The sequence below is a fragment of the Orcinus orca genome, chromosome 3, assembly GCF_937001465.1.
Source record: "Orcinus orca chromosome 3, mOrcOrc1.1, whole genome shotgun sequence".
In the NCBI taxonomy this organism is placed as follows: domain Eukaryota; kingdom Metazoa; phylum Chordata; class Mammalia; order Artiodactyla; family Delphinidae; genus Orcinus; species Orcinus orca.
Window position 1 is genome coordinate 12,240,132 of NC_064561.1, and position 27,573 is coordinate 12,267,704.

The window sequence follows — 27,573 nt, forward strand, 5'->3', positions numbered from 1 at the left end:
GGGGACACGGGTTTGTGCCCCGGTCCGGGAGGATCCCACATGCCGCGGAGCGGCTGGGCCCGTGAGCCATGGCTGCTGAGCCTGCGCGTCTGGAGCCTGTGCCCTGCAACGGAAGAGGCCACAACAGTCAGAGGCCCGTGTACCGCAAAAAAAAAAAAATTAAATAAAAATTTAATTAAAAATTTTAATTTAAAAAAATTTTAATTTAAAAAATTTTTAAATAAAAATTTTTTAATTTTTTTGGCCATGCCGTGCAGCTTACAGGATCTTAGCTCCCTGACCAGGGATTGGAATGGGCCCCCTGCAGTGGAAGTGTGGAGTCCTAACTACTGGACTGCCCAGGGAATTCCCTAAATTTTAAAAAATTTTTTAAAAAATCAAAAATCAAAAAAGTTTTTTTAAATAATGTTTTAACCCTCCAAAGGCTCCCACTGTTTTTTCGATCAAATGCCTTCCCTGTGGCCTGTGAGGCCCAGCACGGCCCAGCCCCATGCACCTGGCCACCTCATCACCCTCCATTGCCCCAGATTGCTCTTGCCTCCTTCCCTGATCTTCAGCAGGGCAGAGGTTCCTGCCCCAGGGCCTTTGCCCAGTTCCCACTGCCTGGAATACTCTGCCCAGGCCCCTCATCTCGGCTCCTTCTCATCCTTCACCTCTCAGCTCCAATGACACCTGCTCAGAGGGGTCCTCCCAGCCCTGCCCCGCTTGAATCAGTATGGCTATTTTAAAATATCCCTGCAAACCCTTTGACAGTCCTCCCTTCGAAAGGTGGGTTCTATTTCCCATCCGCTTTAGTGTGGGCAGACTGAGGGGCTTGCTTCTAAGGAAGAGAATGTAGCAGGAGTGATGCTATGTGACTTCTGAGCCCAGGGCACAAAGACAGCACACCAGCACGCAGGAGCCCTCATGCCCTCTCGCTTTCCCTCTCTCTCAGGACACTGGCCCTAGGAACCCAGCACTGAGCGGTAAGGAAGCCTAGACATAGGAGATGATAATGATCATTTTTTAAGCCCCTAGTTAAAGGGGTAATTTGTTACACAGCCATAGGTAACTGATACATTCCCAGCACCCACACCCCTGCCACCACCACCATCGTTTTTTTCCTTCAAAGTGATCATCACAATCTAAAACTACCATCTCCCTTTGTGGGTTTCCTGAATTCTTTGTCTTTTTCCATGAGAGCAGGTACCCTGTCTATCTGTCTATTGTGTCCAGGGATGTAGTCCCAGCACTAGAAACAGGGCCTAGAATGTAAGGACGATGCTGGTGTCCCACTGGCTCAAATGCAGTGTCCCACTGGCTCAAATGCAGCCCAGTCTCTTCTGCCTGTGTGACTGCAGTTGTTGAAGAGTGTCTCCAAAAATTCATGTACACCCAGAATCTCAGACTATGACCTTATTTGGAAACAGGGCCTTTGCAGATATAATTAAGGTAAGTATGAGATGAGGTCATCCTGACTGCCTAGGTGGGCCCTAAATCCAATAACAGGTATCTCTACAAGAAGAGAGAGGGACTTCCCTGGCGGTCCAGTGATTAAGACACTGCACTTCCACTGCAGGGGTCGTGGGTTCAATCCCTGGTCGGGGAACTAAGATCTCGCATGCTGTGCAGTACAGCCAAAAAGTAAAAAAAAAAAAGAAGAGAGAGCACAAAGACACAAGGGAGAAGGCTCTGCGGAGACAGAGGCAGAGACTGGAGTGATGCAGCCACAAGCCAACCAAGGACGCCTGGACCCCCCAGAAGCTGATCTGGGGCTTCTGGTCTCCAGAACTTTGAGACAACAAACTCCTTTTGTTTTAAGCTACCGAGATTGTGGTAATTTGCTACGGCAGCCCCAGGACACTCATACAGTGGGCATGGGTGGGTACATCCCTCTCTGGGCCTCCTGGTTAATGGGGACAATAAGATCCCATGCCTTCCAGGTCATTAGGGGACAAAAGAGATGGATGGAGACTTCTAAGGACAGGGCCTGGCGTGTCCTACATTCTCAATAAACTCTGTTGCTATCCTCTCCCCAGGGAGGTATGCACTGTCAGTAAGAAAACAGAGTTGAATTAGCATTTTATCTGCCCAGCAACTCGACTCATACCTACCCTGTAAGGAAGAAAGAGGAACAAGCAAGTTCCAAGAGCGGGGGCCAGCCCAGGAGGTCCCCTGGGAGTAATGGTCCAGGGGAGGAGGCAGGACATGATCTGAGAGCCTTGTGCAAACACTGATTCCTCAAGTGTCTGTCCCGGAGCTGTGAGCCCCAGCAGAGCCCAGAAGAAAGAAAAAGTGCCCTGGAGTCAATGGCCTTGGTTCAGATCCTACTCCACCGCTTACCAGCTGTGGCACCTGGGCAGACCCTGCCCTCTCTGGGCCTCAGTTTCCTTACTTGGAGTATCAGGAGACTGAACATAACAAGCTCCAAGTGTTCTCCAGCTCAGCAAAGTGTAGGTACTGCCATTGTCCTACTTACAAAGAGGAAGCAGGGCCCACAACAGCAGTGCATCTGTAAATGGGGCAACAGTGCAATTCTCAGCCTCATACCTGTCAAATGTATTAAGTGCCCAACCAAGAAGAAGGATTGAAAAAGAGGGATTCATCGTTACTCTGCCCAGGAGGGTCGGGTCCTGCCTCTGGGCTTTGCACCTGCTGTTCCCTCTGCCTGGAGAACTCTTCCATCCCCCAGGTCTTTGCACGGTTGGCTCCTTCTCATCTGACCACCTGTGCTGGATGCCCCACACCTACAGCCCTGGCTGCAGTAGTCATGCACTATCCTTGCCTCTCCCCCATGTGCTGTATTCTTCTTGTCACTTTCTGATGTTTAAATTATTTCCTCATTTCCTTCTCGAGATCCTTCTCCCTCATTAGGCTGTGGGCTCCATAGGACAGGAAAAGCATCACCTGGTGCGTTCATGGCGTGTCATGGTGACCATGGCATCCCCGAAGCCCAGACAGGGTGTGGGGCACAGGAGGTCCTCAAGGATGGGTAGAACAAATGACTTTCTCCAATGCAGACTAGCTGGAATCCGGTTATCTCACAAGCACGGCCAAGACCCCACCGTCACAAGCCTGAAACGGTGCAGTCACCTCCCCCTGGTCTCCCGCCTCCACCCTGGGCCAGGCCCCATTCTCTGTGTAGTGGGGTGAATGGTGGCCCCAAAAAGATACATCCAAATCCTGATCCTCCAAACTTGTGAATGAGCCCTTATGTGGAAAAAGGGTCTTTGCAGATGTAATTAAGTTGAGGATCTTCAGATGAGATCATCCTGGATTTAGGATGGGCCCTAAATCCAATGACAAGTGTCCTCTAAGAGACAGAAGAGGAGACACAGGCATAGAGAAGAAGGCCATCCGAAGACGGAGGCAGAGATTGGGCTGAGTGATGCAACCACAAGTCAAGGAACTGCCGAGGATTGCTGGAAGTCACCAGAAGCTAGGAGAGAGGCATGGAACAGATTCTCCCTCGGAGCCTCCAGAAGGAACCAACCCTGCCCACACCTTGATTTCAGACTTCAGGCCTCTACAACTATGGCAGAATGACTTTCTGTTGTTTTAAGTTCCCCAGTTTGTGCTTCATTGTTATGACAGCCACAAGAAACTAACACACTCTGCTTCATCTCCAACCTTTGTCTATCTTCCTTACCGCTCTCACCCCAGTGCCCCATTCAAGGGGGTAGAGGGGGTGTGTCTCCATTCCCACTGTATGGGAACAAGTGCATTTCCTGCCTGACTGCCCCAAACCCTCCTCACCAAGCCACCCTTTTCCTCCATGCAGGCCAGCCTAGCTGTGCTGCTTCCCTGCTCAGAACACTTCCCTGGGAACATAAAGACTGTCTTCTGCTCAGTGTTCAAAGCTCTGGAAATCTGGCTCTAACTCCAACACTGCCGAACTCATAGACCTCCCACCATCACAATAGCCCCTTTCACACCCCCTGCAACATGGGGCCTGGTAGTCCCATGTTCACTTTCTTTTATCAGCATGTGATGGCTGGAGCCACAGCAGCCAATATGAGACCATGAGGGTAACTAACTGGAGACGCCAAGCCTTTGAAGCAAGGATGCCAGAGCAGAAAGGCAGAAGGAACTTGGGCCAATGATAACATGCTGAACACAAACTGATCAGCCTGAAGCCACCTCATGTCCCAATACCCCATTGCACATGGCTATAAATGTGCTTTACTGTTGATGCCACTTCTAGTTGGGATTCCCACTACTTGCAGCTGAAGCCTCCTCGTGGAGAAACACCTCCCCAGAGGAGCTGATCCACAAGTGCAGCACACCTCCACAAAGTACCACCACACGCTGGACATCATGACAGGAATGGGGACACACAGGTGACCAAGGTAGGTGTGATCCCTGCCGCTATGGGTTTATAGTCAATAATCAAGGAGAAAGCAAACAAAAACAATGACAGTTTTATACGTTTCCTAAGAAAAAGCAACAGGATGATGTGATCAAGCACGACCAGGACAGACTTCACCCACGGGGCAGGGGAGCCTTGTCTGAGGAAGCAGCATTTGCACTGAACTTTGAAGGATGACAAGGAGCCAGCCACGGGTAAAGCTCAAGGGGAAGTATTCCAGGTGGAGGGCACCACGAGTGCAAAGACCTGGAGGCAGGAAGGAGATTGGCAGGTTTAAAAGAGAGCAAAGGCCAGCGGGAGGAGAGGAGTGAGTGAAGCAGAGTGAATCGCTCCGCCAACTGGTATACTGATTTTGACACATTAAAGTCACACGGGGGAAATGACAGCGCATTATTCATTTGTAGCTTCCAGTGAGCAGAAGATGGGAAAGAATCCAAACATCCTGCAGTAGGCGCGGGGTTAGATGAACAACAGCTCGAGCTGAAGCTTACAACAAAAGGCTGCGCACAAGAACGGCGCCCCCGGGATTCCCTGGTGGCACAGTGGTTGGGAATCCACCTGCCAATGCAGGGGACACAGGTTCGAGCCCTGGTCCGGGAAGATCCTATATGCCACGGGGCAACTGGGCCTGTGAGGCACAACTACTGAGCCTGTGCATCTGGAGCCTGTGCTCCGCAACAAGAGAGGCCGCGATAGTGAGAGGTCCGTGCACCGCGATGAAGAGTGGCCCCCGGTTGCCACAACTAGAGAAAGCCCTCGCACAGAAACGAAGACCCAACACAGCCCAAAAAAAAAAGAACGGCGCCCCCAATGCAAGGGATGAGGAAGGACCCTAAAGGTAAATGGGGAAAGTTACTGCTGACCATGCGGCAAAGATGGCAGATTGAGCACTCAGACACTGACTGTTGACAGTGCCTCCCAAAACGGCTAGTAAAAGGTCTTAAGTGTGAACTCACAAGGACTGGGAAAATGGAAGTGGAGACCAAATCACCCCACTTTGGGAAGCTGGGCAGCAGCACATGAGAGGTGGAGGCCCCAGGAGGAGGGGGAAAGCAGAATCCTGGGCTGCAGTGGAGGATTGATGGAAAACTGTTTAAGAAGCCCCCTCTGTGAAATAAATGTCATGGGGACGTAATGTACGACATGGTGACTATAGTCAATAATACCTCATGGCATATTTGAAAGTTGCTTAGAGAGTAGATCTTAAAAGTTCTCCTCACAAGAAAAAAATTTTTGTAACTCTGTATGGTGATGGATGTTAACTAGACTTACAGTGGTGATCATTTCACAATATACCAGTATCCCCTACTTTTCAAAAATTCACTCTAATGCCGCTTCTCTTTTGTGAAAGACCAAAATTAGTACCTGTTTTTGCTAACCGAAAGAAATCCAAAGAGGGTTTTCGCTTTAACAATGAAAGGCAAAAAGTAAAAATAGTGTTCGGTGTTTGTTCTGCAGGGAGCTGTTATAGGGGCAGTGCGCACCCAAAGCAGTGAGAGAGGCACTGCCAAGCTCCTTCCCTGGGAACTACACTCAGCATCCCAGCATCAAGCTGCCATAGCTTTGAACTGTGTCTGTGAGCATCTGAACTTTATCTCAATTTATTTTGTGCACCCATTAGCAAGATGCATCCTAAGGTAATTGCTTCTTCCCTTTACACCATTTAGGTTTATGAAAGGTTTCAGAGGAATGCTCTATTTTCAGGCAGCAGGAGAAACCTTTATGCAAATAGCAAATCATTATGTTGCCCACCTGAAACTAACAGAGTGTTATATGTCAGTATCTCAATTGAAAAACAAAAAAAAGTGGCCACACAGGAGAAGATTGAAAGTCCATCCACAGGAGGGTTTCTGGGTGGGGCACCTCCCTGCAAATGGGTGTTAAGTGAATGTTTACTTGCCAGATGCCAAGCCTCCAGCCCTCTTCCCCGCTGTGTTCCTGGGATGCTGCTGGTGGGGCCTGTGCCCAGGCCTGGAGGAAAGACCCAAAGACACTGCACTGGACTTTCCCCAAAGCACCACCTGGCCAGGTGACCCCATCATGAAGCTCAGTTGACAAGACCCCCTCACCCCCTACACACATCCATGCTGAGAGCTTCTAATTGGCTTTACAGCCAAGGACTACCAGACTCCTGGGGATTTCCTCTAATAGGGATGATGGAGACTAAAATAAACAAAGAAGAAAATCTTTGAGGAAAAAGAGATTGTGCAAAGAGAAAAAAACTAATAAAGTCATTAATATCCTTGAAAATGTACGAAGATATACTGCATCCATGAAACAAGAATAGGATGCTATATAAAAGCTTTCAGGGAATGGAAAAAAAAATGATCCAGGAAAATTTAAATGTGAGGGCACAAAGAATGTACAACATACACATGAACCCTAATGAAAAATATGGGGCTTGGGGCTTCCCTGGTGGCGCAGTGGTTGAGAGTCCGCCTGCTGATGCAGGGGACACGGGTTCGTGCCCCGGTCCGGGAAGATCCCACATGCCGTGGAGCGGCTGGGCCCATGAGCCATGGCCGCTGAGCCTGCGCGTCCGGAGCCTATGCTCAGCAACGGCAGAGGCCACAACAGTGAGAGGCCCGTGTACTGCAAAAAAAACCAACAACAACAACAAAAAAAAAACAGGGGAAACTGCAGGGGAGAGTAAGGGGGTATATGGGAACTCTCTGTACTTTCTGCTTAATTTCTGTAAACCTAAAACTGATAATAAAAAATAAAGTCTAAAAAAAAATAAAAAATAAAGTCTATATAAAAAAGAAAAAACATAATTAAAAATCAATTAAAATAGTCTATTAATTTGAACAAAGAATCATAATAAAAAATTTTAAATGTGAGGGCATAAGTTAAACATTAATAGAAGAACTAAAAGATATATTTGAAGAAATATCATAGAAAGTAGGATAAAACGATAGAGATGGAAAATAAAAAAGATAAGAAGATAGCTGATTCACTTTGTTATAAAGCAGAAACTAACACATTATTGTAAAGCAATTATACTCCAATAAAGATGTTAAGAAAAAAAAAAGATGTGAAAATTATAGAACCAGTCCAGAAGATCCAACATCATATTCATTCAATAAATGTTATCAAGCTAGACATTGTTCCAGGCACTCAATAATAGGAGTTCGAAGAAGAACAAAGGAAATAAAGGTGAGGAAATCACCAATGATAACATCAAGAAAACTTCCTTGACCTGAAACCCACCAACAGATCATACAATGGATGGAAATAACCCACCATCTTGAAAAGATCCCACAAGCTTCCAGAAGGAAAAAAAAAAAAAAAGTCGCTGCAAAGGATCAGGAATCAGAGAGTTTTAGTCTTCTCAACAATAACCATGATGTGAGAAGACAATAAGAAATGCCTTCAATTTTGAAGGAAAATAATATCCAACCTAGAAGTCTATACCCAAACCATCAGTCAAGTGTGAGTGTGGAAATAAAGATATTTTCATACATAGAGGGTCTCAAAAAATTAAATTTCTATACATGATTTCTCCCAAAGCTAATGAAGATATGTTCCAACTTATTAAAGGAGTAAACCAAGGAAGAGGACTATCAGGGACCCAGGAAACAGGGTATCTATCCAACCCAAGATAGAAGTGATGCTAATCCTCAGGAAGATGGGTAGGAGCAAGCCTGGTGTAATGGCTGCCCACCAGGTAGAGAGAGCAACTAGACCAGCCTGGACAGATTGGAGGCTAAAAGAGAGACTTCTCCAAAAAGATGAAACTGAAAGCCCATCTGATGCCATAAATATTAGAGGAGAGAGAGACAAATGTTGTGGAGTTTGGCTTTGAAGTAGAGATAAATACATAGAAAACTAACCAATACGAAGGCAATCAATAACTCCAGACAAAAATACATAAAGTTGTTTAATTCATATTATAAACAAGCATCCTTTTGGCAGTCTATTTAATGCCACATTTTTTGGTGTCTTTGTGCTTTTTGTTGTTGATTTTGCTGTTTAAAATGGGCCCCAGGCATAATGCTGAAATGCTGTCTAGTGTTCCTAAGTACAAGAAGGCTGTGATGTGCCTTATGGAGAAGATACACATATTAGATAAGTTTTGTTCAGGCATGGGTTATAATGTTGCTGGCAGTGAGTTCAACAGTAATGAATCAACAATATATATTAAATGATGTGTCTCTAAACAGAATACACACGAAACAAGATTATGTATTGACTGGTTGATGAAAATGTGATCAGAGGCTTGCAAGAACCTAACCCTGTATTTTCCCTAGGAACAATGGTTCAGTATTTGCTAATTCAATGTTCGCAGCAACTTTGTAGAACAAAACTATCACAGGGAATTCCCTGGTGGTCCAGTGGTTAGGACTCCGTGCTTTCACTGCCGAGGGTGCGGGTTCAATCTCTGGTGGGGGAACTAAGATCCCGCAAGCCTTGCAGCATTTCCAAAAAAAAAAAAGAAGAAGAAGAAAACTACCACAAATAATGAGAATCAACTGTAATAATATTGGGACAATGAAGAGATGGAAGAACATGTGTGTCTGTGTATGTATGAGGGTGGGTATGTATACACCATGCACAGGGACAGGAAGAGAGTGAGGACAGGGGGATAAAGGGAGGCCAAATCCTCATCTTCCATGGTGTGAGATGACAGATCTAGTCTCAAAGTGAAAAAATGCAGATTTGTCACATAAGCCATTTAGAGACGTGGAGTTGAAGTCCAAAAGATTCAAAGGAGAGGTAAGAATCACTCCTGGAAGGGAAGGGAGAATGTGGGTAGAGGGTGGGGCTGGCAGCTGCCACTTGAGGTAGAAGGCTAGAGTCTTTCATCTCGAAGCCTGCATGACTTTAATAAAAGCAAAAATTTCAAGTGAAAGTGGAGAGAAGAAAGAAAGCAGGAAGTGAAGAATATGATGGAGAATGTGTGGCCGTTTGTGAGCACCAAGAACAAGAAGAGGTATACATATATTTCTTGGGAAAGAGACACAAGATGCCTCTGAGGAGAGGAACTGCAGGGCTGGGGGCAGTAGAGAGAGGGCAGCATTCACAGCAAACCTCTCTCTAACATTTGAATTTTGTACCTGTGTTATGTATGAACTGTTGCAAAAAAACATAACTGAAAATGTAAAATGTTAAAAGTTAGCTGTTTATACATCCACCTCCCTGGTCGGATCCTGATATCTCAACCATTCAACAAATAAATAGAGTTGCTACGGTGAGCAGCCTCAGCGTTTACTGAGCTAACCTTACGGCCACCCTCCAAAGTAGGGTTCTAAAATCCCCATGTCCGATGGTGGATGAGCTGGGAGCTCAGGGAGGTGAATTACACACCCAAGGTCACACAGCAAGTAGAGGACAGAACGACACAGACCAGGCCCCCTGGCAGGGTCCCTCTGTTCCTCCTCAGGCCTGCTCCCAAACAGTCACCACGTACCACGTGACAGAACAAGTGCCCGTGCTGCACACAACAGGTGCTCAATTCATGTTTTCTTAAAGAAGAGAGGATGCACGAGGTGTACTCTTGGAGATGAAGGAACTAAGGCTCAGAGCGTGATGTTTCATGGGCTAGCAAGGCGCAGAGTGAGGGCCACAGCTAGACGCTCCGGCTCTAGCCACCAAGCACCTGACCTCTGAGGTACCCACTGCTGGGTGAAGGCGATCAGCACCCACAAGTCTGGGTGCCTACTAGGTGCCCAGCTCTCCTCTAAGAGCTTCAGCAGAGCACTCCAAGAACCCCATGAAGGGGTGCTAGCGTTACAGCCATGGGGAGAGGGCCATCAGCAAGGGTAGGAAGCACAGGAAGCAGCTCCCGCAGGGGTGCTCCCTGTCCACAGACAGCACAGCAGAGAAACTCGACTGAGGCTGCAGTGGCTCGCGCTCAGGTCACGCAAGCACTCACAATGGGGCCCAGTCTTCACGGCCTGTCCCTCCCGCCCTCGCCCCCAGCCTCTCTGGAGCACACCCACACGGGCGGGCAGTGGACTTCAGCACTGGGCTCCGGCCACATGTCTGGGCCACCCCCACCCTGGCAGCAGCACAAGCCACCCCCACCCAGGGGACAAAGAGGCCACTGTCCACCTTTGGGCCCTTCCTGAGGCCTCTTCTTGCCCCTCTGCTCCTTCTGCCCCTTCCTGCTTTCACCCTGAGCTCTAGGACACCAGGGCAGGAAGAAAGAAGCACAGATGAATGTGATCGGATTTCATGAGGAAAAGAGAAGACGAGTTAGAAGAACGGAGGCTGGGTGCTTAAATATTTCTGAACCTAGGTTCTAAATGCAGCCGGCCTGCACCACCACCCCAGCACAACACAGCAGCTAAGAACACGTACTCTGGAGTCCTGCCGCTCCTCAGCTCTGTGTTCTTGGGCAAATGACCTCCCCTCTCGGTGCTTTGGTTCACCAACCACAAAATGGGATTAGTAAGCATTCCTTCCTTATAGGACTGTGGGAACACTAGAACAAAACCTGGTACAGAGGTGGGTGGGTGTTACATAAGCTGCATTAGTTAGCTATTGCTGTGTAACAAATTGCAGCCAAAATTACTAGCTGAAAAGAGCAAACACTGATTATCTCACAGTTTCTGTGGGTCACAAATCCAGAAGCAGCTTAGCTGGGTGGTTCTGGCTCAGGGTGTCTTGTGAGGCTGTAATCAAGGTGTCAGCAGGGGCTGTGATCATCTCAAGGTTTCACTGGGAGAGAATCCATTTCCAAGTTCACTCATGTGAGACTCTCCACAGAGCTGCCTTACATGACAGCTGGCTTCCCCCAGAGGGAGTGACCCATGAGAGAGAACCCAAGATGGAGGCCACAGTCTTTTTTATTACCTAATCTCAGAAGTAATATCCCATTGCTTTTGCTGTATTCTGTTCATTAGAAGTGAGTCACTAGGTCCAGCCCACACTCAAAGGGAAAGGATCATACAAAGGTGGGAAGACTGGGAGGTGGGCCCATCTTCCAGGCTGCCTCCTACAGAAAGTGTGTCAAGCTCTGTGTTGGGGACTTGGAGTGGACCCAGCTTCTGTCCTGTCCCAGGGGAGACAGAGCTGGTCACAGATATCCCCTTCCTTGGGCATGAAGGAGTGAAGACCTGCCATCCAAAAAAGGAAGGAGTGAAGACCTGCCATCCAAAAAATATATCCTGTGCTCCTGTTGTGTGCCGCCCTGACGGAAGACCAGGGCCACAGGAGCACAAAGTCCAACACGGTCTCCATCTGTGCTGGCCCCCCAACAGGGCCCACAGTTTAGTGGGGGGAAAGAGACCCCAAAATTAAAAAGCAAGAAAGCAGACACATATGATAATTACAAGTGACTGATGCCACTAGTGGTTACAAGTCAAGCTCCAGAGCCACACTGCCTGGGTTCAAATCCTGCCCCCACTACTGGCCAGCTGTGTGACCTTGGGCAAGTGACAAAACTATGCTGTGCCTCAGTTTGCTCATCTGTAAGATGGGACAAGAGAGTACCCACCTCTCAGGGTGGTTGGGAGGACTTGAAGAAGTCATGCTTAGCATAGTGCCTCACACAGAGGAAGCCCTGTGTAAATCTTGGCCATTCTGCCAGAGAGCAACAAGGTGGGAGGGTCTACAGCGACAGAGGGTCAGGGGAGAGCTGTCTGACAAGGTGACATTTAAGCCATGGCATGATGAAAATGAAGAGCAGGGGAAGAGGGATCTGGGCAGAGGGTATAGCAAATGCAAAGGCCCTGGGGCTGGAATAAATACGAGTGTGTTTAGGAACAGCAAGGAGGCCAGTGTAGCTGGAAGAGTGACAAAGGAAAGGACAAGAGGTTGGGAACATGGTCAGAAATCTCATGTGGTCTAGACTCTAAGAGCAACAAGGAGCCATGGGAGGGTGCTGAGCAGGAAAATTCAGCAAAGGGTCCCCTGAGGGAGGCAACTTCAAAGGCGTTGCCAGGCAAAAGGAGCGCCAGTGTATTCCAGACAGAGGAAAGCAGCCTGAGCCTGACAAGGCAAGTTGATCTGGGGGCCAGATGAACCTATGGAGGTGGGGAGTGGCAAGTGGGCAGGGAATAGATTGTCAGGACCTCAAGTACCCAGCTGGAGGCTGAGTCTTTTCTACTGCAGAGGATGGAGGTTGTGGAGGGTGTCTGAACAGAGAACACAGTCCAATCTGCATGTCAGAAAACCAAGGGCAGGGGCAGGGGCCAGGGCGTGGAAAAGAAAGGTCAGGTTCTAGAAGGTTCAGAACCAGTCAATTTGCAGTGGAGGTTTTTCCAGCTGCACACCATCCCTGCTGCTCACAGAGCCTCAGTTTCTTCACCCTTACAATGGGTTAGTCCTCCCACCTCCTCATGGGCACCAAGACTGGCAGACCCATAGCAAGTGCTCAGGGACTTCCACATGGAGGCTGTTCCTGAGATTTGCTCCGGTGGTAATGCCCAGAAGCACTTATTTCACCCCAGGAGGACTCCCAACAGCTTCTCTGAGGAAGCCCCTAGAGATACCCCAGAGACCTTCCAAGGATGCCTGCAAACACCACCAGAATCCCCTCCCCAGAGATTCTCAGTCATCAGAGACCCCTAAGCAAATCTTGGAATACACAGCAACCTCTCCACAGACTCTGAACCCCCAAAGTCACGCACAGACCTCAAACTCTCAAAGAGCACCCCGACCGCAGAGAGACCTGTAAATGGCCCTGAGGAGACAAACACCCTTCAAAGGCTCTAAAAGCCCTTTACACAAGCCCCAGGAAGCCCTTTCATTCTCCCTGAGAAAGTCCCCCTGAGAACGCCTAGGGACCTACCGGAGTCCCTGAAGACGCCCCAGATGCCTCCCACAGTCACCAAAGCCCCACAGAGACCCCCCCAAACACGCACGGCCTCCCAATCAGCCTCAGCTCTCTGGAAGTCCTACTCGCTGCCCTAGTACCCCCAAGTTGCCGTCCAGAACCCTGAGGTCACCCACGCAGGCTCAAGGACATTGAAATCTACCCATCTCCCTCCAGGGAATCCCTCAAGATGCCCCCTGCTGGTGCCCTCAGAGTCCCCCAACCCACTCTTTTCAGGTCCAAGCCCCGCCCCTAGCCCTGCCCTCACCCAAACCCCGCCCCCAGTCTCCAAAATCTCCCCCCTCCAAGCCCTCAAGGTCCCCCACGCTGCCCTTTCAGCCCCCTCTGTTCGCCCCCCTGGGCGCTCAGCCCGCCCCCGACCCCAGCCCTTGTATCAGGCCCGGGCTGCACTCACAAGAGGTCCCGCCTCGCGGTTTTGCAGACGATGCGCAGGAAACGCCAGCCGCCGCCGCCTACGTACACGCCGAGCGCCACCGCTGTGCTCCAGGTCCACGGCAGTCCGAGCAACCACAGCAGCACCAGTGAGGCCACGGAGGCCGAACCCGCACCTGGAGCCCGCATCCTGGGGAGGCGGAGAGCTGTGAGGCCACGGCCCGCCCGGGCCCCGCCCCACGGCCAACCCAACCCCGCCCAGATGTCGCGCTCCGCTCCCGCTTGGAGCCGGCCCCCCCCATACCTGGGATTGGGCATGTCTCAGACAGGCTCCGCCCCATCCCAAAGTGGGCACAGGCCTCCTTGCTCCTAGCCCGGCCCAGGCTTTTCTGCCAATTATTAGTGTATCTCCACGCCCCCAGGCATAGCTCTTCCATTCCGTCAGTCACTGGCAAGCCCCATCCCATGCCTCGACTTAGCAGCTGTACGCTGGACCCAAGCTCCATCCTAACGACTTGGCCCCCAAGCCTAGAGTCCACCTTGGCCCCACCACAGACCCAGGTCCTGGGCTTTCCTCCAGGTCCCACCTCTATCCGCCCCACCTCCACTGGCTTGACCCCGCCCCCAGGTTAGGTCTCCGGCCCCGCCCGTAAGCACAGGCCCCATTCCGGAGCCCCGCCCGCCCTGGACCAGGTTCTGCCCCTAGGTTAGGCCTATGGCCCCGTCCACAAGCACACGCCGCACCCACTCTGGGCCGCAGTAGCTCAAGCCCCGCCCCGAGTCCTCGGCCTAGCCCGTATTCCCAGGCCCAAGTTCCACCCCGGTCACCGGCCCCGCCCTCAGGCTTTGGCCCAGTCACCACCCTCCGCCTCACTCCTAGCACCCTAGGCCCCGCCCCACCTGCCCTCCCAGGCCGGCTCTCTTCCGACCAGTCTGGCTTAGAACCGCTCGGCCGCACAGCCGCAGAGCCGACGCCCGCCCCCTTCCGGAGGCCACGACCATAGAGAGGCCACCCTGGCCAGAGTGACGACGGCCAGCGAGACCCAGGGGCTAGAACGCCTGGCGAGGAAGGCGGCTGTCTCCAGGACGACCAAACTTCGCCGGCCTCCCAGCTCCCCCGTCCTATCCCTGCCGGCGATTAGGAAACACGTGCGTCCCTCAGCCAAGAGAGGTTTGGCTGCCGGGCGCTCCCGGCCCAAGCCGTAGATGGAAACCAGAATTCCTACCCCGGGGGACTAGCAACTCTCAGTTCACATTCAGGGCCTACCTGTACTGGGTTCTTGCCCCAGTTTATTCTAAATCCAATCCCCAAAGCCTCTTCGGACTCCAGGGACCTGGGGAGTACTAAACTCACAGCCTAGGGGCCCCCCAATATCCAACCCCTACCTCAGTCTTAAAGATATATTCCAATGGACTTCCCTGCTGGCACAGTGGTTAAGTATCTGCTTGCCAGTTCAGTCGACACGGGTTCGAGTCCTGGTCCGGGAAGATCCCACATGCCGCGGAGCTGCTGAGCTCCTGCACCACAACTACTGAGTCTGCGCTCTGGAGCCCGTGAGCCACGGCTGCTGAGCCCACGTGACACAACTGTTGAGGCCTGTGCGCCTAGAGCCCGTGCTCCTCAGCAAGAGAAGCCACCGCAATGAGAAGCCCACGCACCACAGCAAGGAGTGGCCCCCAGCTCCCAGCAACTAGGGGAAGCCCGCGCTTAGCAACAGAGACCGAACGCAGCCAAAAATAAAAAATATAAATAAATTTTTTTAAAACAAGATACATTCCAAGGACCCAACTAATCCCAAATCCATATCCCGAAATCTTGTCAGTTAAGTCTCACCGCAGCAGCCCAGGGAGGGCAAAATCCACACACCAGTTCCCCACCCTTCCACAGGAACTCCACAGTCCCTTATTTGCATCCCAAGGTCCTAAATGCTAACCTAGAGACCCTAAAGCCCTCCCCCTGATCAGGTGCGGGCCAGTGCTGGCCTCGCTGCCCACCACCCTGTTCCCTGGCTGACCTGGAGCCGCTCACAGACCCTCAGGCTTTGGCTGTTCTGTCGAGGGTTACCAGAGCTCAGGCAGCGACAGTGAGTACAAGACAGAGGACTCCTCTCCGGGGCTTCTGCTTCTGCAGACTCCTGGGACCTGCTCTGACTGCGTTGTGCCCATGTGGGCTTCTGCTTTGGCTCCTTCTCTCCAAACTCCCCTTTCCTCTGCCCCTCTGCGCACCCCACCCTGCTTGTTTTCTGCGCAGCTTGGCCGACCTTCTCAGCACTCTCCTTGGGAGGTGGCCAGGGCCTGCTTCCAGCACCATTTAGAGGACAGGACCGTTCAGGCGCTCCCCTCCACACACACACACACACACACACACACACACACACACACACACACGTGCGCGCGCATGTGCGCTAGCGCACCCATGCTGCCATTGGTCCCTGTGGGCCACCTAGGGTGGGTAAAATGGGGACGAGGAGGCAGATCTGAAGGACAGGCCCAGAGCCAGTCACTGATCCCCTACTTTCTCAACCGGGGGTCAGTGGAGTCAGCAATGCCCAGTAACTACAGCGGCACTCCTATCCTGCCAGGTAGCACTATTGAGATCACCCCCACTTTACAGGTAAAGAAACTGAGGCCTGGAACTGTCACACTAGCTGGAGTTGAGATTCATTCATTCACAAATGTGGGCAGACAGCTTGCTCCCCTTCCTCACCCTCCTCCTCCCCTTTCACTCTTCCTTAAACTTCTCCTCCCTCTTCTCCATCTTGCCCTGATTCCCCCTACTTCCCCCCTTCCTCCCTCTCTCCCCCTCCCCCTTCTCCTTCCCCTCTTCAAGGCTCCCCTTTAGCCTTCTTCCACTTCCCCTTTGCTCACCTTCTCCCCCTCCTCCACCCACTCCTCCTTCCCCTTCCCCACTTCCTCCTCCCCACTACTCCTCTTCCCCTTCTTCCCCCATCCTCCTGCCTTCCCTCCTCCTCCCTTCTTCCTCTTTCTTCTTCCCCTCCCTTCCTCCCCTTCCCCCTTTCTTCTCTCTCTTCCTCCCTCCATCTTACCAAGTTTACTGAGCCCCGACTAAATAGTACACGTGGGGGTTTCCCTGGTGGCGCAGTGGTTGAGAGTCCGCCTGCCGATGCAGGGGACGCGGGTTCGTGCCCCGGTCCGGGAAGATCCCACATGCCGCAGAGTGGCTGGGTCAGTGAGCCACGGCCGCTGGGCCTGCACGTCCGGAGCCTGTGCTCCGCAACGGGAGAGGCCACAGCAGTGAGAGGCCCGCGTAACGGAAAAAAAAAAAAAAAAATCGTACACGTGGGACTTCCCTGGTGGTACAGTGGTTAAAACTCTGTGCTTCCACTGTAGGGGACGCAAGTTCCATCCCTGGTCGGGGAACTAAGATCCCAAATGCCGTGCACGGAGATACTCTTCTCCGTCAGCAATCCCCAAATCCCCAAAAAGGCTCTGCAAACCCAACTTTTTCTTAAGGTAGTGCCAGTACTCCGGCGGAGGGACCACTTCCGCGGCACTGACCCTGGCTGTTTTCAGTGATCAATGATCCCTTTTTACCCGTTTATCCTTTATTTATCCCTTTACATAGGGGCTTCCCCATACCTCCCAGGGACATCACACAACACATGGCAGCTTTCGCCCTGTTACCTTCCTAAGATCTGAAAAATTTCCAATTCCAAAAACGTAACTGTCCCCAGGGATTTCAGATGACTGGTTAAGGAACGATCCTATCCCTGTTTCACAGGAGGGAAAACTCAGGCCTGGACAGAGGGACAGAACTCAGCTTTCAGGGCCAAAGCAGGCTCTGAGCCTCTCCAGTTGGGTGGCCTTGGGCAGGTCACCTCTCCCCTCAGCACACTGTTCGCCCTCTGGGTGGTAACGCCCACCTCCCGCGCGCTGTGCAGAAAGGCTCACTAGGGGCTTCTGGTCTGGAGAGGGAGCAGGCACACAGTAGGTGGGGGGCACAGAATGATGGGTATCTCCCTTCCCCGGCTGACCACATGGGTCTGCAGGCCACAGCAAAGGGAGTTCTTGGAACTTTCTGGAAGAACAAGAGGAATGAAGCACACGTTGAAATAAAATAACCGGAAGATCAAAGCATGGGAATCGCACTATCAGAAGAACATGAGCGCCGTGTGGGAGGGAGCCATTTCTCTGCGCCAAATTCAAGTGCCCACTACAGTAGGGGTATTAGTTTATTGGGGCTGCCATAACCAAATACCACAAACTGAGTAGCTTAAAATAACAGAAATGTATTGTCTCTCAGTTCTTCCTGAAGCCAGGAGTCAGAAATCAAAGTGTCAACAGCCTCATACCCTCTGAAAGTTCCAGGGACCCTTCCCTGCCTCTTACAACTTCCGGTGGCTCCAGGCGTTCCTTGACTTCCGGCCATATCACTCCTATCTCTGCCTCTATCTTCACATGGCCTTCTCCCTGTGTGTCTGTGTACTCTCCTCTTCTGCCTCTTATAAGGACACTTGTCATTGGATTGAGGACCTACCTAGATAATCCAGGATCATCTCATCTTGAGATCCTTCATTTAATTACATCTGCAAAGACTCTTTTCCAAATAAGGTCACAGTCACAGGTTCTGGGGGTTAGGGCTTGGATATATCTCTTTAAGGGCCACCAGTCAACCCAATATAAGCAGGGTGACCAGTTAGAGCGGTGATTCTCAACTAGGGGGCAATCCTGCTCCTTTGGACACTTGGTGACACCTGGAGACATTTTTTTTTTTTTTTTTTTTGCGGTACGCGGGCCTCTCACTGTTGTGGCCTCTCCCGTTGCGGAGCACAGGCTCCGGACGTGCAGGCTCAGCAGCCATGGCTCACGGGCCCAGCCGCTCCGCGGCATGTGGGATCTTCCCGGACCAGGGCACGAACCCGTGTCCCCTGCATCGGCAGGCGGACTCTCAACCACTGCGCCACCAGGGAAGACATTTTTAATTGTTACAACGTGGGACCGGTGTGGTGGGGATAGGGGTGTTATGGCATCTAGTGAGTAGAGGCTAGGGATGCTGCTAAATGTCCTGCAATGTTCAGGACAGCCCCACACCGCAGAGAATGACCTGGCCCCAACTGCATGGGGGCTACAGTTTGGAAACTCTGGGATAGTTGAAAGGCCCAGTTAAGTTGGAAGGGACTCTGCAGCCTGACAGGCATCATTTGCTGGGTGACTTCTCCCAGGCTCTGTGCTTCACCTGCAAAAGGGAGTAAAACCATACAGGCCTTGTAGGGCTGTTCTGAACACACAAGGCTGGCACCTATGTTGACCTGAAAAATAAAAGTTATTTTACCAGCAAAGATGGGTTTATGGGGAAATAGCATGGAATTACAATTCAGGACAAGCAACCTACAGCGAAAACCATAGACAAGTCCAACAACGACAACGACAACAAAAAGGAGAGGAACATTATTTTATAAAGAAAAAGGAGGGGGGCTTCCCTGGTGGCGCAGTGGTTAAGAATCCACCTGCCAATGCAGGGGACATGGGTTCGAGCCCTGGTCCGGGAATATCTCACATGCCGCGGAGCAACGAAGCCCGTGTGCCACAACTACTGAGCCTGCAGTCTAGAGCCCACGAGCCACAACTACTGAGCCCGTGTGCCTACAGCCTGCGCTCCACAAGAGAAGCCCACCCAACGCAACGAAGAGTAGCCCCCACTCGCCGCAACTAGAGAAAGCCTGCACACAGCAACGAAGACCCAATGCAGCCAAAAATAAATAAAAATTAAAATTTTAAAAAATTTACTTAAAAAGAAAAAGGAGGAAGTTGAGAGGCACTGTTTGGAAGGAAAATCCACTGGAGAAAAGCGAGTGTTCAGGGTGATGAGAGTTTCTCATTGGCTGAGTTCCTGGGGTAGTTGATTTCTTGTAGGAGATGCAATGTACATCCTTTCTTTTGGTGCCTGTAATTGGTGATTCCTTCCTATTGATTCTTCTGTTGGGGCCTGTAATTGACAGTTCTTCCTGTAATTGACCTTGAGTAATACTGCATGAGAGCTCCCCCTCTGGCCTCCCAACTCCATTTTTGTGAGGTTTCCCTTTATTTTCATACCTTGTAAACATCTTAGAAGAGTTCTCCATTGTTGAGATAATTTTGCTCTCAGTAATCTCTTGAATTCACAATAAGTTGGGACTTCCCATGGTTCTGGCGGAGAGAGGAAAATCTAACCAGGAAATTTTAAAGGGAATTGAAACCACACACCTCAGATGGGACTCCAACCCACAATCTCTGGGAGATGGGACTTGAACCCACAATCTCCGAGCTGAAACTTCACGCCTGGTCTCAGGGCTTACTGAAGTTCCAGTTCTTGTGTCTTGGTGCAGAGAGAATTCAACGAGAGGCAAAGTGATAGGTAAGAAGTGGGGTGGGTTTTTTTTTTTTGGCTGTGCCAGTCTTAGCTGCGGCATGAGAACGCGGACTTCTTAGTTGTGGCATCCATGTGGGATCTAGTTCCCCGACCAGGGATCGAACCCAGGCCCCCTGCATTGGGAGTGCAGAGTCTTACCCACTGGACCACCAGGGAAGTGCCAAGAAGTGGATTTAATACTATAGGACTCTTGTGAAGGATAGAAGCCAGCAGGCAAGGGAGCTCTGCTGTCCTGAGAACAAAGGTGGCTACATTTTCATAATCAAAGAAAAAGTAGGTAGGGAAGAATACCCCCTTCTTCCTCATTCTTGGGTAGATGTCAAGGCTTACCTCATTAGCTCCTCCTTTAAGCTTGTATGGTCTAATTGGGACTGTCATAGCGCTACTTAAATCATATGTATTGGGTTGGCCAAAAATTTCGTTCGGGTCTTTCCATAGCCTCTTACAGAAAAACCAGAACGAACTTTATGGCCAACCCAATATATTAGTAAAAAGGTGGTAACATATACTAAAATATGCTAATTTATCTCAGGTTTCAGTATAAGGTCACCTTTCCCCTAGTTTCTTTCACCTTTCCCCCATATTCCTCTGTAAGCTACTGGCGGGAATGCAGTTTTTCAGGGCAGGTTATCTTACAGACCTCACAATGCCAAGTGCAGGTCTTGTATCCATTTTTTCCGTGGTAGTGGCCTAAGTAAGTGTTTAGTTTCAAAATGTTCTGATTTAGCTGCCAGATGACCTGGGCATTTCCTGGTTGGTGTCTAGTTTACGGGTGACGTCCTGAAGTCCTTCTCTATCTTCCCCTGGTGGGATTTCTAGCTGTGTAAGTATCTTACTCTATCCCTATCAGAATGAAAGGTGGACCCATCAGGGATGGGCCCAGTCACAAAGCCTTGACAAGGTAGGTTAAACTCTTAGAATGAGGATTTTGTGGTTTTCTTTTTTATTGTTTAAAGCCAGTACTAAGTTTCTTTCTGTCTCTCACATCTCCCCAGGTCCAGAAAAGTCCTCAAGACCTGGTGTTCTGGGTACCTATTGCTGTATAACAAATCACCCCCAAACTGAGTGGCTTCATCCAAGGCTAAGCAACTATTTCTCAGGATCCCATGGGTCGCCTGTGAGACAGGCTGGGACCTGGGACCTGGGACCCTTTGCTGCAGTGCTTGCACCTAGACAAAAGTCTCCTCAAGCAACAAAATATGAATACAAAGAAACTATAAGGGACTAAAAAGAACTGCTTGCACGCACCGTTAGGGCAAACTATGGACAAGATACAAAAAGACCAAAAAACCCCAACTGCCACTTCTGAAGAGCTGGGAGCAAAAGCGGGGTACTGCGCATGCCCCCTGCACACAACACCACCAAAGGGGTGGGCAAACCACCAAAGCCGCCCCTCCGACCCAACCCCTGGGCACACCCCTCCCCTCACCCCATATAAGGAACCAGCTCGCCCCCACTTCAGCAAGCAAGCCAGCGAGGGAAACTGTTATGGTTCTGCAAGTAGGGACCTGCAGCAGGGGCCCCAGTAAAGCCTCGCCTGAACTTCTTGTCTGGCCTCTGATCAATTTCTGTTGATGAAGGAGGCCAAGAACCCTGGTCAGTAACACCTGGGCGTCCCTCTGCTGGTCTCCCCTGGCACAGTCACTGTGCTACATTCTGTCAGTGGCTGGGCTGGAAGATCACACGTGTGGCAGTTGGCTGGGCATCTAGCTCTCTTCCATGTAGCCTCTCGACCAATAGGCTAGAACGGGTCGCAGGCCTAATCCTGCTCACTGCGGGCTAAGAATGGTTTTTACATTTTTCAACGGTTGAAAACAAAATCGAAAGATTGATGTCTCACGACATATGAAAATCCTATGAAATTCAAATATCAGTGTCTGTACATAGAGTTTTATTGGAGCCCAGACACATAAATTAATTTACATAGTGTCTAGAGATGGTTTTGCACAATAAGAGAATTCAAAGTTGTAGCAGAGACTCTATGGCCTAAAACGTCAAAAATATTTACTCCCTGGCCCTTTACATAAAAAGTTTGCCAACCTCTGGGCTAGATCAGCTTCCTTACATGGGGCGGCTGGAGGCCACATTCCAAAAGAGTGAAAGTGGGAGGTGAGAATAAGGCTTATCCTGCGAACTCACACCTTCCACCACATTCTATCGGTCAAAGCAAGTTAGGAGCCAACTGGCTTCAAGGAGAGGAGAACTAGTTCCCAGCGCTTGGTGGGAGAGGGCCGCAAAATACTGTGACCATGATTTTCACCCTTACTCACCATGGAATCTTAAGGTGGGCTGTTCAGACAGAATTCAGGAGGGCGAAGGGAAGAAAAAAAGTTTATTCTTATTAATTTCTAACTGGAATTTAGCCTGTTTTCTCATGTCCTATCAAAGCAGATATTGGCCAGCTCTGTGATTTTGTCACCCGTGTAAATCAAAGATAATTTCACAGGACATCCTGGTCATGGCAGGCAGACACCTTGAAATATCATTTATGCTCATCTCGACTTAGAAATCACTGTTATTAATTAGTCGAGCCCTGTGGTTTAGGATTACCGAATGCATTCATGAAGAGGCACGTATCTTTTTACATCACAATTTAACAAAATATTTTCACACCAGTATGTCAGCGTGTTTTTTTAATGCCTTAGCAGCTGTCTGCTGAGACAGGCCCATGAGCAGCTGACCCCCTGCCCTCAGAGGCAGCAAAGAATCAGGTCGAGGTTAGGCAGATTAGTGAGGTTCTAAACTGGCCTCCTAAAAATTCCTAATCCTGGGACAGCAGCCAGTCAGCAGGCTCGGGGTCACACAAGGTCCTTGCGCCCTGTCCCCAGCACCCAGCCAGGGTTGTCATGGCCTGCCTGTTCTCTGGCCGTGTCCTGATCCGAAACAACAGTGACCAGGATGAGTTGGACACGGAGGCTGAGCTTAGCCGCCGGCTGGAAAACCGACTGGTGCTGCTGTTCTTTGGTGCCGGCTCGTGCCCGAAGTGCCAGGCCTTTGCACCCATCCTCAAGGACTTCTTTGTGCGGCTCACGGATGAGTTCTACGTGTTGCGGGCAGCCCAGCTGGCTCTGGTGTACGTGTCCCAGGACTCGACAGAGGAGCAGCAGGACCTGTTCCTCAGGGACATGCCCAAGAAGTGGCTCTTCTTGCCCTTCGAGGATGACCTGAAGAGGTGAGGTAAGAGGAGAGGTCAGGGAGGGCTTCCTGGAGGAGGGGCTGTTTCTGCTAAAAGTGAAGTATTTGTTTACTGAGGTATCTGTTCCATCTGAAGTTGATGAGCACCCTCTGTAGGCCAATCAGAACAGAGAACTGGGGGAGAGGGGCAGGGGAGGGGTACATATGTCCATTTCCATCCAGCTCCCTGGGGAGTTTACAACCTGGGAAGTGGGGAGCACAAACATGAAACAAAGACTCAAACACTCAGATAAATACATAATAAAGAACTGCAGTAGTCCCCAAGGACAAAGGGAGGATGTCATGAGGAAATATCATGGGGAGACCTTGCTGAGATTTGGGGGTCAGGGGATGTTTCCCAGAGGAAATGGCTTTAAAGAGAGACACCCCACCACCACCACCAAGGACAAGGAGGATAGGAGGGTGAAGAGTGAGGAAAGGGAAGGGTTTCCAGGCAGAGGACATAACCCAAAGGCTCGGAGGATTTCAGGGAAAGAACAGCCAATTCAGGGAACAGTCATACCAGGAGTAAGAAGGCAGCATGTGGAGCAGCGCCCCAAATCCCACCTAATGAGCGTGGATGTGATCCTCAGAGTAGCTGGGAGCCATGGAGGGCACTGGAGCTGAGAGAGAGAGATGGTTGAGTTCCAGCCGTCCAAGGAGCTGCCCAATAAACAGTGTGATCGTTTGTGGCTATTTGCAGACTTTCCCCTTTTCAACAGTGAGACTTTCATTCTTTTTATTTATTTATTTTATAAATTTATTTCTATTTTATTTCCTTATTTTTGGCTGTGTTGGGTTTTTGTGGCTGTGCACGGGTTTTCTCTAGCTGCGGCGAGCAGGGGGCTACTCTTCATTTTAGTGCCCGGGCTTCTCATTGCGGTGGCTTCTCTTGTTGCGGAGCACGGGCTCTAGACACGTGGGCTTCAGTAGTTGTGGCACACAGGCTCTAGAGCACAGGCTCAGTAGTCGTGGCACACGGGCTTAGTTGCTCCGCGGCATATGGGATCTTCTCGGACCAGGGCTTGAACCCGTGTCCCCTGCATTGGTAGGCGGATTCTTAACCACTGCGCCACCAGGGAAGTCCCTCATTCTTTTTAACCCCCAATTTTTTACTATGAAAAGTTTCCTGCAAGCCGTGTGGCATGGCCAAAGGAAAAATAAAAGAAAAATTTCAAAGATACCAAAAAGTTGGAAGGAGCACACAATGAAACCCTTGGGCATTTTTGCCATTTGCTTTATCTCCATGCACGTGGAGTTTGTGCTGAACCATTTCAAAGTGAGTTGCAGACTTTGTGCCATTCTACTGATGTCATCAATTTTGTTACAAAACTTAGAAGTTTCTGGTCATGGAGACCTTCATCCCCACCCAACATTATCAGAGTTGGCACACTTGCTCACTCCCACAGCCTTCTGCAGCTGAGGAGATTCTTTTTCCCAAATGGTGAACATTTCCCTCCCCTGGGGGAAGAAATGCCAGCTGTAAGGGGATCATAGCCAAACATTGACCTTGTTTGAGGCAGGGTCCTCTCCACAAAGCCTTCACCCAGGCAAGTATCCAGACAGAGTGAGCGAGTCCCCACCCCCTACCCCTCCCACACACAGGGTTGCCAGATAAAATACAGGACACCCAGTTGAATATAAATTTCATGTAAACAATGAAGAATTTTTGAGTATGTAACTGTGTCCCACGTGATGCAGGGACATACTTATAAAAAGTTATTTGCTGTTTACATGAAGTTCAAATTCATTCACACACGGTGTCCTGTATTTCATTGCTAAGTCTGGCAACCTACTCCTGTGGGATTTTGCAAGTATCAATACTATGTGTCTCTGTAAGGAGGCCTGGAAAAGGGCCACCCAAGAACCCCGTGGGTGGAAGTTAAGAATCATGGGTGATGGGACCAGTCTGGTAGCCTACTTGACTCCATGATGACCGTGTGGGGCTTTGGCCTAGATGGGAGATTTGGTCTGGGGGTCTCCTGTGGATGGCTTTTCACTGGCTCTCTCTCATACAGAAAAGAAAATCAAAAACTCCTTACCATGGCCCTGCAGGGCCTTTATGATCAATGCTGCACTCCAATCTCCCTCTGACCTTCAGGCTTTTGCACCAGCTGTGCGCACTCTGCATGGGAAAACTTTCCCCAGTTCTCCCCTTTATCTTCCTGCAGATTTCAGCTCCAGGGTCACCTCCTTAAAGAGGTCCTCTCTGACCATAAGTCCTTTACTCAGTTTAGTATCTCTTTATGGAATCTGTCAGTGTTTATTCATTCATCCCACACACATTTCCTGAGCATCTACTCTGTGCTCGGCACTGTTTCGGGCAATGGGGACACTCGTAAATAGGGACAGAAAGTAGCCCTAGTGAAGCTACTTTCTATTGTGGGAGAAAGCTATTTTCTATTGTGGGAGAAAATGACAAACAGGAGAAATAAACTATGCAGTGTGTTGGATGCTGAGAGCCGCGCATCAGCAGAGAGAAAGAGAGGCGTTGAGATTTAAGGTTAGGTGTCTGCAGCATACAGGGTCTTAATCCGCAGATGTCTGGAGAGAGTGCTCCAGGCAGAGGACATGGCCAGTGCAAAGGCCCTGTGGTGGGAGCATGTCTGGGGTGTTGGAGCCAAAGCCCGGAGGCCAGTGTGGCCTGGCCTGTTCTGGTTCCTGGGCATCCCCAGAGGCCGGCATGGGACAGTGCACACAGAAGGCGCTCAGTAAGTACTGGGAGGAGGGATGTGGGGCTCCTCAGCATAGGGTCAAGGACGAAGGTCCGACCGGACTGACCCTCCCGCCCCGCAGGGACCTCGGGCGCCGGTTCTCCGTGGAGCGCCTGCCGGCGGTCGTGGTGCTCAAGCCGAATGGGGATGTGCTCACGCTCGACGCGGCCGACGAGATCCGGCGCCTGGGCCCTGCCTGCTTCGCCAACTGGCAAGAGGCGTCTGAGGTGCTGGACCGCAGCTTCCTGCTGCCAGAGGACCTGGACGACCCCGCGCCGCGGAGCCTCACCGAACCACTGCGCCGCCGCAAGTACAGAGTGGACCCGGCGTCGCGGGGCGTACGAGGCCGGGGTAGAGGGGGCGACCCCGGGCAGGAGGGCGGGGCCGAGGGCGGGTCAGTGGGGCTGTTCTGACCCCTGGAGGGGTGGACCGGACTGGGGGGGGTCCATGATGAAACCCCCGAGGAGGGCGGGGGCGGGGCTGGGGCGGAAGTGGGCTGTTCTGATCCCTTTGGTGGGAGAGAACAGACAAGGGCGGGTCTATGAGGAGTCCTTCCCCCTCCCCTAGGGTGGGTGGGGCTAGGGGGTGGGGGTCTGCTCTGAACCCTCCGGTAGGACAGAACAGACAGACAGGGGCGAGTCTGTGATAAGCCCTCATCCCACCCCCACCCCCCGACCTCCCGGTAGTGGGCGGGACCGGGGGGCTGTTTTGAGGCCCCATGGTGGAAGGCTGACGGTTAGAGCAAGCAGAACCTCTGAGGAGCCCCAGCGGGACGGGAAGTGGGGTCGGGGTGAAGGGAGGGGACCATTCTGAGTTCAGGCCAGGAGGAGGGAGGGGACGTAGCGTCAGGCCGGAGCCGCAGGCTGGGGAGGCGGTCTGTATTCTGAGCCCAGCCCGAAGAGCAGAGGAGCGGTGAGGGTGGAGCTGCTCGGAGCTCCCCGGATGCAGAGTAAAGGCCGAGAAGTGGGGAGCAGGAAGGGTCTTTTTTGCGGCCCACCTTCCATACCCTCAGGATTCAGCGGGGGCGAGGGGCTGTGTAATGAGATGGCGGGGGAGAAGCAGGGCGGGACCTGAGGTAGTTCGGACGCCCCACCCCCGCCACAGGTGGGGGGTGAGACCTAGCGCAGGGCCGATGACGGAGGTTTCTGTGTGAGGCCTCCCTCCCTACCCCCCACCCAGGACCTGGCAGGCCCAGGACCTGTCTTGGTTCTCCAGCGGCCGGGGTGGTGAAGCAGGGAGAGCTTTTCAAGGGCCTCTAGAAATATTTTTAAGACTTGGGGAGGAGGGGTGGTTACAAGTTCCAAAATGGGAAAATGCAAACCAAAATCAAATGATGGTGCTGAGAACCCTCGGCCCACCGTGCACTAAATGGCGTTGTTCACATGCTTCATGCGCAAAACTACAGCAATCCTTTAACAACAGATTTGTAGTTTGCACGGGATGCAGTTCAATATTTGGTGTCGTGTGCGCTGGGTCCAGGACCTTCAGCGAGGGCTCAGAGTCTCCCTGTCCCTGGTGAACCCTGGGGATTCACGAGGAGACAGCAGAATATAGAAATCAAAAACCCTAGTCTGGAGCCCCTTCCCGGCTGTGTGACTGTAGGACAGTCACCTCCCCTTTCTACGCCTCCTTTCTTTTCTCTGGAAAATGACAGTAAAGCAAGGTCCTACCTGGCAGGTCAGCCAAGGACCCAGAGCCGGAGCTCGCTCCGCGCATGAACCTCTTCATTTTGCCTCTGGCGCCGCCTGGCGGCGAGATGGAGAGGTGCGTCCTAGGGGAGGGGCCAAACATGCAAATGAGGTGCAGTCCACAC

At 51.1% G+C, this 27,573-nt stretch overlaps 2 protein-coding genes and 1 long non-coding RNA gene across 12 annotated transcripts in view; 1 reads left to right on the forward strand and 2 right to left on the reverse strand.

The window, feature by feature from the left end:
* SLC27A1 (solute carrier family 27 member 1) overlaps nucleotides 1–15,690 on the reverse strand; it is a 31,170-nt gene extending 15,480 nt beyond the window's left edge. For 3 of the 9 annotated variants that reach the window (XM_004277572.4, XM_012535914.3, XM_033401484.2), the window contains exons 1-2: nucleotides 13,807–14,326; nucleotides 13,525–13,692 (exon numbers count right to left, since the gene is read on the reverse strand). In XM_004277572.4, the coding sequence (XP_004277620.2) occupies nucleotides 13,525–13,692; nucleotides 13,807–13,820 (182 nt within the window). In that variant the 5' untranslated portion in view covers nucleotides 13,821–14,326. Of the gene's footprint in view, nucleotides 1–13,524; nucleotides 13,693–13,806; nucleotides 14,332–14,402; nucleotides 14,540–15,517 lie in introns of those variants that run through there. The other 6 variants (XM_033401486.2, XM_033401481.2, XM_049707198.1 and 3 more) reach the window with 5 other exon arrangements.
* Nucleotides 15,691–22,195: 6,505 nt separating this feature from the next.
* Nucleotides 22,196–27,514, reverse strand: LOC117195742 (uncharacterized). 2 transcript variants are annotated; one of them, XR_004475551.2, is made up of 2 exons: nucleotides 27,431–27,514; nucleotides 22,196–23,036 (listed from the first exon to the last, which is right to left on the reverse strand). It is a non-coding gene; the product is annotated as an uncharacterized LOC117195742 (long non-coding RNA). The 2 variants fall into 2 exon arrangements; XR_007476383.1 differs by lacking the exon at nucleotides 27,431–27,514 and adding an exon at nucleotides 23,570–25,849.
* NXNL1 (nucleoredoxin like 1) lies at nucleotides 22,719–26,173 on the forward strand. The gene is made up of 2 exons (XM_004277701.3): nucleotides 22,719–23,044; nucleotides 25,843–26,173. The coding sequence occupies exons 1-2, from the start codon at nucleotides 22,719–22,721 to the stop codon at nucleotides 26,171–26,173; spliced, it is 657 nt and encodes a 218-aa protein (XP_004277749.1).
* Nucleotides 27,515–27,573: the final 59 nt, after the last annotated feature.